Raw genomic sequence first — 10,672 nt, 5'->3', positions numbered from 1 at the left:
CCTCTGGGCTGCGGTAAGGAGGTTAAATGGGGCCTGCGGCTCGGGCTGGGGTCCACAGCGATCCCGGATTCGGCACAGACCGACCCGTGGTCTCGGAGACCCCTGGAGCGCGCGCAGGCAGTCCCCTCCCCGCGAGCCCCTCCCTCGCGGCCCCCCGGGCTTGGCGCTGCGAGCCCACCGCGCCGCTCTCCCCGAGCCCGAGTCCGGCGGGCCGGGCGCGCACCGCTGTCTCCCCCCAGCGGCCGAGCGCGTGTCGCCGCGGGAGCCGGGCGGCGGGGGTGGCACGGCGCAGGCAAGCCCGCGGCTCCGCCCCGCGCCCCCCCCCCCCGCCGCGGCCGGCAGTGCCGCCCCCTCCGCGCCGCGCTCGCCTCAGACGGAGCAGCCGCCTCTGCAATGTCAGCAGCCGCAGCGGCGGCGGCGGCGGCGGCGACACGAGCGGCAGTGGCCCGGGCCCCGCGGTAGCCGCCAGAGCGGCACAGCCGGGCAGACGCTCCCGGTCGGAGCTCACGGCCATCCCGCTGCCTCCGGGGCGCTGCGGGCGACTCTGCGCGCCCCGGCGCGGCGCTGGACTCGGGGCCAGCCGCGCTGCGGCCGCGCACAAAGGACCGTGGACACTGGGAATCCGAGGGCTGCGTCCAGGGACCGGCCCAGGAACGGCTAGCGACGCCGCGTCTCCTCCACACCTCCCTAGGCGGCCAGAGCCAGAGCCGGAGCGGGCCCCGTCATATGACAGCGGCGACACAGCAGCCTGCGAGCCCCCGTGCCGCCCGCTCCGCTGCACCAAGGCCGCCGGCGCCTGGGGTGACCCGCGCCGCACCCCACTGAGTGGTCGCTGGTAGCCGCCGCCCCGCGACCCCCGCGTCCCGGCTCGCGGGCTCCGGGGGCAGGAGTCCAGGGAAGCCCCCAGCCGGCGCCGAGCCTAAAATGGCCACGCTGCTCCGTAAAATCGGGCTCATCCGCCTGCACAACCGGGACACCGAGGACCCCAAGCACCACCACAACCACCGCGGCGGCGGCGGCGGCCAGCAGAGCGCGTCGCTGCGCGGCAAAGGCGGCGCCAAGAGCGGCGGCCACAAGCAGCAGCCACAGCAGCAGCAGCACCCCGGGGGCGCGGGCGACTCGAGCCCGGGGCCCGGCAAGGGCAAGGGCAAGCGCGCAGCGGAGCTGGCCCCGCGCGACAAGCCGCCGCAGCCGGCAGCGGGGGCGGCGGGGGCAGCGGGCGCCGGGGGCCCCCGGGAGCGGGCAGCGGGCGCCAGGGCGGGGCCGGGCCCCGCGGTAGCGGCGGCGGCGGCGGGCGGCAGCCTGGTGCCCGCCGCGCGCCAGCAGCACTGCACGCAGGTGCGCAGCCGGCGGCTCATGAAGGAGCTGCAGGACATCGCGCGCCTCAGCGACCGCTTCATCTCCGTGGAGCTGGTGGACGAGAGCCTCTTCGACTGGAACGTGAAGCTGCACCAGGTGGACAAGGACTCGGTGCTGTGGCAGGACATGAAGGAGACCAACACTGAGTTCATCCTGCTCAACCTCACCTTCCCCGACAACTTCCCCTTCTCGCCACCCTTCATGCGGGTGCTCAGCCCGCGCCTGGAGAACGGCTACGTGCTGGACGGCGGCGCCATCTGCATGGAGCTGCTCACGCCGCGCGGCTGGTCCAGCGCCTACACAGTGGAGGCCGTCATGCGCCAGTTCGCCGCCAGCCTGGTCAAGGGCCAGGTAAGGCCCGCGGAGGTGGGCGGGGGGCCTGGGGACACGGGGCGGCGATGCGGCGATCCGACCCCTAGGGCCTGGTGCACCCCGCCCGGGATGGGAGACAAGGGATGGGGCCTCTGGCCACCTTCCTTCTGGCCCAGGGCTACTTGTGCCGGTCTGGCTCTTTTCTGAATAAACCTCCCAGGGAGTTTTTCTGAATACATCTCCTCCAGGGAGGGATGCTCCTGAGCGCCTCTGCCTCTTTCCCCTGATAGAATCTTCCTTTCCCTGCGTCTCCATCCTGTCGCTCCTGTCCCCTGCCTGGCCCTGTTAGTGTCTCTGGTCTCTCTAGCTTGCCCATTCATTCTCATTCTCATTCATATTCTCTCTCTCTCTCTCTCTCTCTCTCTCTCTCTCTCTCTCTCTCTCTCTGTATCTATCTATCTCTATCTCCCTTCCATGTCCTCTCCCCTTTCTCTTCTATTCCTTCTTGCCCTTAACCTCTCCTGTTCTCCCCCATCTGCATACTGCCCTCCCTTCCCCTTCTCCACCCTCTAGAGTCGCCCCCCCCCCCCGTTCTCCTTGCCCTCCCCCATTTCTCTCCCTCTCCATCCTGTCTACTCAACCCATCTTATGCCCCTGTAATCTATGAAGGTGGGAACTTCTCGTGTAGCACGACCTAGGCATCTGTTCCAGCATATTGCCTCCTCCCTGCCCCCCCCCCCAACACAGAGGTTTCCTCCTCTGGCCTTTCTGAGAGCCAGCTGCCTGGGGGTGACCCCTCTCCACTGCTCTCTCCTTCTTAGCATCCCCTGTAAAGATGTGTTCTTGAGAAATTTCTCTAGAGAGTAGAGAGGCAGAAGTGTGGTTTGAGCCCTTCCTTAAGTGACAGGCCAGACCCCATCAAGGCAAGGTCTGCAGTCCCTAGCCAGGCTCCCTTCCTGCCTGGTACCTGCTCCTTTCCAGAACCTCTGGGGGTAGCCCTCCAAGTCTTGGTCTCTTTTAAACCTTTTTTTCCTTGTCCCCAGGGTGGAGGTTGGGTGTTGACAAGGCTAAAGAATTTAACTAAACTCAGAGAGGAAGGCTAAGCAGGTCACCTGAGTCTTCTCCCCTATTGCACCAGGGGACTGCTTTGTGGGAAAGAAGCCCCGAGTGCAGGAAAGCAGAGAATGGATTTTCTGATTGGTCCTGCCTGGCTGCAGGCAGGGGCCCTCTGGTTTTATCTTCCCAACTACATGTTCCTGAACGTGTTCAAATTCTGAAGTGTCCTCCTGAAATGATATTAAACATTATTGGATAAAATAATATTTCCGTAGGTGTCTTTTGTATTTATGGAGAATCCTTGTTTTCTTAAAAAAGACCCTGAATCACCTCCTGTGGTCTTTATACTGTTTCCTTATCAGAGGGATCAGTTCTTTCCATTGCTGCCTCTGACCCCTTCACTGCAGGGGGTTTCACACTAATCAAAAGATGCTTGTTCTGCCAATTTCACTAGAGGTGGAACCCCTGGGATTCCAAACAAATAGCATCTTAACTCCAGCAGAGAGGGTCACTTAATTCTTATCTTTTCTAGGGCCCAGGTTTTACCTATTTCTTGAATTAGGGATAGGATGGCTACAACAGCTCTAGAAAGACAGCTTTAACTGAGCAAGGCTTGATGCTTTAATGTCAAAGCATCTTCCTCATCATATAGTGGAATGTTGGGTCCACTGCAAGGTGCATGTGATTGAATACAAGCCATTGGATCTCAGTTTATTTACAAGCATGATTTATATACAAGATGTAGAAAAATATTCTACAGAAATGCCTTGTTGTTCATTTCACTGTACATAATCAGAATTCTTTGGACCTGTTATTGCCTTTCATTCTTTATAGGAAATATGACTTTGAAGTCAGAGGCAGAGAATTGTAATTTTGCCCTATAGAATCACAGAGTCGAATCCTAACATTTTAGACTTGGGGGGGATCTTAGACTGCAACCTTCATTCTAGAACAGGGAAAAAAGATTTAAACAAGAAATGAAGCAGTTGTTTTTAAAAAGAGAAATATCTTAGTAGATTAAATGTTTTTTTTTCTATTTCTACTTTGATGCTATGAATAAAAACTGTCTTACTGGCAACCTTAAGCTTCTCTTAAAATAGAGGAGTCTTGGTGTGTACATTCACTTTCTTTGTAATCAAAATTGAGAGCCAAGCATTCAATTTGCAAATCAGAGGCTTCAGTATTGAAAACAATTATCAACATTTTTATGTATTTGATAAAATCTTAACTGGACTCAGCTTCTCCCACCTAGCATATTGTATTACATTTAAATATTGACATTTGGAATGATGTTTAAAGCTCAGCATTTTTTAAAATATCAGTGCAATTTCTTTGCATTTTCCATGCTGGTTTCAACCAACATACAGTTCTCCAAAAGAGAGTAAGGTGTGGTACTCATGAAATTGCCAAAATGCAAAGAAAGGATTGAAGAACTTGGACCATCGTTTATGTTTTAGGGTTTCATGCACAGAAGGACATGGTAGTGTCTCAGGTAACCTCAGTGTCAGGTGCCCTGTGCATAAAGCAATCGCCAAATTATTTCCATAGTTGAAGGTAATGTGCTTTGGGAAAGCAATCAAAATACCTGCTGAGGCGTTGAAAGCACTGGGATGCTATCAAACCAATGATTACTTTAAAAGAAACAGTCGTAATATGGAAATTATGTTCCTCTGTTAGTTGGGATTTCTTTTTTAGGACCCATTCTCTTAAGCTGCAAAGTTAGAAAAGGCATGTTTTCCTCTTTTCCTATAGGAAAACACTTACCTTATCTCAACTCTGAATTAAATACACCCTGCTTTTATATCTTTAGAGAAACCTCAAAACAATTTTAAGATTTCATGTGTAATACTGCAAAAATATCTGCTTAGCAGCTTTGTATACAAAAGTTTAGATTTATCACATAATATGAGAAATTCAGTCATTTCATGAAGATTTTTACCTGACTGAATCTTTGCCCCACGTGATCAACATCTCTTTCCTGTTGTGGTATGAATTTTGGCTGTTTTAAATCAAAGGATCGTATAGATTTCTTATGATGATTTCTCTGTAGAAGTAGTGACGTGATCCTCTCATCTGTGACTGAACCTTCTTTACTAAACAGAGGCGTTTTATTCTGTTTAGTTGAAATGAATGATCCCTGGGCCTTTAAAATGAGCTGGGAAAATGTTACAAGTATCCTCTTGGACCATCATTTGTGTCTTTTATCATTTACTGAGACGAAAGATTATAATTCATAGTTTTCATGTGGGATTTTTGACGTTGAAAAGTGTAAGATCTAGTGGGATTGGAACTTCTATAGGGTTCACTGTCTGCTGAGTTTCCTTTAGCTTCAATCCCAGATTACTGAGAACGAACTGTAAACCTGGGCAAGCGAGCACAGCCTGGTGGGGTCCTGGCTTCTTCTCCGGGGGTGGGACACAAGATGGCAGCATGAGTGGCCGGCCACCCTGCCCTTGCAGCTGTGTGAGCAGCAGGGACCAAAAAAAAGCCACTTGATTGTGCACTGACTCACTGTTGTGCTTTCTCACCTGCACACTTCCTGAGTGTCCCCCTTTTAATTAATTAGACATTGCTAGCGGCAGGGAACCAGATGGCAGCTGAGTGACAGTTCCTCACTCCTCCCTGTCCCTCAGAACTAACCCTACCATCCAGGACACAGTGCTGATTACAATGGTGTCAGCACGCAGCTAGCATTTCCCATTGGTTTGTGCCAAGCTCAGGGCCAGCTGAGCGTGCAGCGTGCTCAGCCTCCCTGGGTGCCCTTCTGTGGATGGTCATTGTACAGAAAGGAAATTGCAGCGCCACAGAGTCAGGCTGACTTCATAGGGCTTGAAGTTCCTGTGCCCAGCCAGCCTCTGAAGCCCTCCAGCAGGAGCAAAAGCCACCCAGAGGGCACAGTCAAGCCCAGGCCTCCCAGGCACCTTGCTGTTTCCAGGCAGTCCTTTGTTCATTGTGGCCTGAATGACAATCACTGTATCCACAGAGAAGAGACACAGGCCAGCCATCAGCAGAAGATTCACAGAATGACCGGAGTAAAACATCCCGACGTCTTAGAGTTTGAATTAAAAATCAGTAAGGATTGCAGGACAGTCATGTTGACTTGACAGCGCTGGTTCCTGGAGTTTTATTAATAAAGAAAAGTGACGGATATCACCCTCTGTCTGTGTGTGATGATGAGCAAAGGGCCGGCAGCTCAGCCTTGTTCAGGGATGTTGTGCGCACAAAGGTCGGCTTTAGCACTTTCGGTCTACACTGCAGTGTCACAGAGAACCGTGCACGTGAGCACGCACCCACAGACACAAGGAAAGCCCCTTACCAGAAGGCCCTCCATGTTCAAGACCTGGAAGCAGCACTTGACCCGGGACTGTAAAATCACCACATCTTCTGGTCAAGAGCAGAAGACAGTCAGCCCTCTGAGCGCCTGACCTGCTACCACTGACACAGAAGTTCTAAAAGCACTGTGTTAGTTTGCTGGAGCTGCTGTACTGAAGGACTAGAGACTGAGTGGCTTAAGTGACAGAAATCCATTCTCCCACAGCTCTGGAGGCGGGAGATCCAAGACCCAGGTGGGAGCGGGGCTGGCTTCCCTGCATGCCCACCTGATTGTCTTTGTCCTCATCTCCTCTTCTTAGTAGGACACAGTCCTGTGAGGTCAGGACCACCCTCGTGACCTCGATTTAAGTTGATCTAAAGACCCTGTCTTCATTTAAAGTCCCACTCTGGCTCCTGAGGACTGAGCACCCAGCATATGAGTTGGGAGGAAGGAATCAACAGCACCGGCAGAGTATTGGCCAAGACCGCATCCTGTTCCTCTGGAGCTGTTGCTGGTTTGAAAACCAGGTCCTTGGTGAAGCCTCATTCAGGTGGGGAGGTACAGGAGGCTCAGCTCACCCGCAGGTGGGAGCAGAGGGAACTGGGGACAGCTAGAGTGTAAACAGTGCCACGGGGGCAGAGGGGACATCGCCATCTGATCCACCCAAGGAGACTCAGGTATGTGTTCTTGTGAGTCACTGTCATTTTGTCCCGTGCAGCATGAGGGGACAGATAATTACCACCGACCATGGCTCTGCAGTCTGAGGTATTGATACGCCTGACTATTCGGAGAAAAAAAAAAATAGCTACTTGTTCTTCTATCAAGTAGGGCACAAGGAGGACACAGACAGGACTCTGCATCCTAAAAATAGCCCCACACCAACTTGGAGAGCTCCCCCAGAGAGCTCCCGCCCCTGGCTCTTAGGACAGTTAATAATAGGATCCGCCTCCTTGACCCTGAGTGGTGACGTTTGAGAATCGGAACCTGCAAGAAGAGGGTGCAAACGTGTATTTGTTTGCTTTTCTGGTTTAAGTGGTGGGAAAGGGTTGTTTTTCTTTTGAAGGGACAGCATAGGTTTGTTGTTTCTGTCTGTGGGCAGGTGCCCTCTTGGGACAGTAAGTTGAAGATGGCCTGACCCCGAGGCCCCATGTCCCCTTTCTCATCCCCTGATGTCTGCTTCCCTGGATCCAGGTGCAGAAGTAAAGCAGACTCCCTAGCGCCATGTTGGCGACAGACAAGGAACCAGTTTAAGTGGGTTTTGTGTTAAAAATAATGATAATTAAATGTAAGCCCACCAGCCACTCGCAGTGGGTTCTTCAAGCCCCATTCCAGATGTCCATGAAGCATTGATGTGGCGGCCCTAAGGTCTAGGGGAAAGTGATGGCATAGGTTGATCCTGTCCTTTCTGCCAGTGATTCTCCGGGCACTCATTGCCCCCGGGCAGCTCTGACTCAGCCTGTCAAAGCCCAGCACTGTAGAGAAGATCATCCTAAAGCCGAACCGTCCAAAGCCACTACTAACACGTTGAGCAGAGGGAGGGTAAGCCCTGAGCAAGCAAATGTGCTCCCTGAGTCCTCCAGCAGACCCAGCTGTGGAGGGCGGGGCCTGGGGTGTGCAGACTGAGGAAGGCCCGTTGGTTAGCAGAGCACATGCGCTGAGGCCTGCTGTGGACCAGGACTGCCTGGGCAGGAAGGGGAGAGTGCCTGGAGGCACTGGCACCAAGAGCCTACTCTCTGAGGAGTAATGCAGCCCCCTTCACCTTTGTCTTCACAGTCACATCTTGGTTCCTATTTGGAGAAGCTCCCATTTGTTGAATATCCATGGACCTGACAGTTGGCAGTGGCCTGGATGTGCACAGGGGATTTGGCCAGGTGGGGCCCTGAGGTCATAAGTTTCTTCAGTTCTCAGAGAGAACCCTCTACTTGAGGGTGGTCAGGTTGACATTGACATTGTTGGCCTGTTCTGAGCATCGTTTCATTGGCAGTAAGTGGAAAGATCAGGCATTTCCCAACCCCACCAAGAAGTTGTTCTACTGCCAGAAGTCCTCCCAGTAGCGACTGGGTGCTCTTGCCTAGTGAGGTGGCAAGCTGACATAAGGTCCAGTTGTTCATTTATTTCCTCACGGTTGCAGCGTCTTTCATTCGGTCATTTAGCACCCTTTTGCTGAGGGTGTGCCATGATTGGGCACTGTAACGATGATACTCTTGTCATGCCCTCTCTGTGTATTTTCCCTGGTCCTGTCCTGGTCTGCTCCCTGGCCCACTAATCCTGGGAGGCTGGGAGGAAATTAGCTGAGCAGGGAACCAACGACACCTGATTGTAAAAGCAAGGGAAGATACAGAGTGGAACCAGTCAGGGCTGAAGTGTGGCTGCAGAAGTGGGAGACGGCTGCTGAGCTGCCCTACCCAGAGGGATGCTCTGCCTGAATTCCTGCAGAGCCCCCACCATCTTCCTTTCCCTTCGTCTTACCTGCTGCCATCTCCCACATGGTTCCTCTAAAATGCAGACCTGATTTTCTGAGACCCTTGATTATGACCTTTGCACACTACAGCCCACGTGCCCCAGCAGTGCCCACCATGGCACACTCTTCCATGCTCCATGGCACCCACCAGGGTTTCTCCCCCACCATCCCCTTTGTCTGGAAGGTCCTTTTAGTCCTGTCCACTGGGCGAGCCCCTGTCCGTCCTTCTAAACTCTGCCAAGTCTCCCCAGCTCCTCTGCAAAGGGCCCCTTCCTGCTTCTCCAAAGTGCTGACTTCCTCCTCTGAACCCCTGTGGGCTGAGAACTGTTCATTTCTGAACCTATTTTGCTAGATTGTGTCTACATGTTTACACTCTTGTTGCCTCTTATCTGAACACAATGTCCAACACATTGTGTGTGCCAAATAGATATGCTTGTTGCAAGATTCCTTTATCGGAGCAGACACCCATGCCCTTCACTTTGCCATTTCCTGAAGAGCAACACAAGAATCGAGAACATGCACAGGTGCTTTCTGTGGGCTAGCTGCTTGCCAGCTGCTGTATGCAGATCATTTCACTAAAGCCTGGCCTACTGGGTGGCTGCTGCTGTTACTCCATTTTGCAGAGGAGGAAACTGAGATTTGTGGAGGTTTAATCACATGCAAGAAGCACAGGAGTAAAAGGAGCAGAGCCGCGCTGCCCCCGGGGAAGTCTGGAGCCAGAGCCAACCAAGAGCCGGGTGTAGCTTGGTTGGTCCCCAAGGGTGCAGGTGGACATCCGAGTACTGTTGCTTGATGTGCTTCTCAGGAATAATTCATGGAGGACCTGGGGGGTTGATGATGCATCCATCAAATCTGATACACGGTCCTGAATTATCAGTTTGGACAAATATATGCCCAACTTCCCCCTAAGCTTGTTGATTCTGTTGTGTGAAATAGAATAATGCTTTAATTCTTTCAAACTGCAGGAGAAAGATAATTAGTGCTGTTTTATTTCTTCTATATGCAAAAGAAAAAGGCATTTTAAAGATTCTGAAAATAACTTGAGAAAGTGCTTTCTTGAACATAATTATTACATTGGTGAAAGCACTCAGATTGAAGAAATTGCTGCTTTAAAAATAATTTTTGTAAAATAAAAACCAATTCTCCATCACAATATTTGGCAAGAATTCCCAATAATTTTTATTGAGTTCTTTGATGAGGGAGATAAGGAAATGCTGTCACATAATGAATCATTACAGGTAAAGTTGAAACTATTCATTTCACTTGGGAATTGAAGGGGAAATTTCTAGAAAAATATTGTAAAGATATTTTCCTATATTGAATCAGACTTTTCTAAAATTCGGAATTTATTATAGCTGTGATACTAAAAAGCAGCTTTTGATACTTTAGGAACTTGGATATTTTGTGCACACTATTGTTAAAAACAATTATTTTAGCCTTACGGATACTTATGTGTTAGGGTGACATGTGAGTACCAGTGTGGGTGCCCAGTTTGCTTCTTAAAAGGTGTCAGCTAAGCACTGCTTATAATCATATGGAATAAATATCAGTTGCTGCAGAGATTCATTTGTGCTGGGGTCCTTGGTGGTTAAGGACATATATGTGTGACTCTGCTTCCCCATGAAGGAAAAACAGAAATAACATGAAGAAACTTACCAAAATCTGAATCTGTGTCAAGCTTACATTAATTGTAGCTAGTTGAATATTATGAACCTTGAAAATGTGACTGGTTAGGAGTCATCAAAATACCCTGTGAATCACAATTTCTTTAACCTTATCTTTTGCAAAGGGGCTGTGGGTCACCCTTCATCAAGCCTTCCCTGGGTCTCATGTTTGCTTGTGTCTGAGAACTCAGTCCTGGTGGGGGCGGGAGGGCTGCCCTCCCCCTTGCCCCTCCCCCTATGCATGTTGGCTGGGGAAAGAAGGCAAGACATCCAGGGAAAGAGCCCCTAAATCTCTGGAGAGTACAGGGAGTTGTGCAGTAGGCGCCCAGCCTTCGGAGCCCTGCTGATGGACTCCCTCGGATCTCTTTCACAGTGTGAAGCATCCTAACCAGAGAAAACTCACACAAGACAGTTTCTCTAAGGGCCAACCCACAAAGTCATGTAAAGCTTAAAAGACATTATCATAATCAAAATGAAAACTAGTCTAATAAAGAGTGAGCTTGAACT

General features: G+C 51.4%; 1 protein-coding gene across 1 annotated transcript in view; it reads left to right on the top strand.

Moving 5' to 3' along the window:
- Positions 1-386: 386 nt before the first annotated feature.
- Ube2ql1 (ubiquitin conjugating enzyme E2 QL1) overlaps positions 387-10,672 on the top strand; it is a 37,551-nt gene continuing 27,265 nt past the window's right edge. Inside the window, exon 1 of the mRNA XM_076856228.1 lies at positions 387-1,710. Coding sequence (XP_076712343.1) covers positions 925-1,710 — 786 coding nt within the window. The 5' untranslated portion in view covers positions 387-924. The remainder of the gene's footprint in view (positions 1,711-10,672) is intronic.

This window comes from Callospermophilus lateralis, chromosome 5, assembly GCF_048772815.1.
Source record: "Callospermophilus lateralis isolate mCalLat2 chromosome 5, mCalLat2.hap1, whole genome shotgun sequence".
NCBI classification, from domain to species: domain Eukaryota; kingdom Metazoa; phylum Chordata; class Mammalia; order Rodentia; family Sciuridae; genus Callospermophilus; species Callospermophilus lateralis.
Note: the sequence above shows the minus strand (reverse complement) of the source record. Positions and strands in the feature narration are given on the sequence as shown.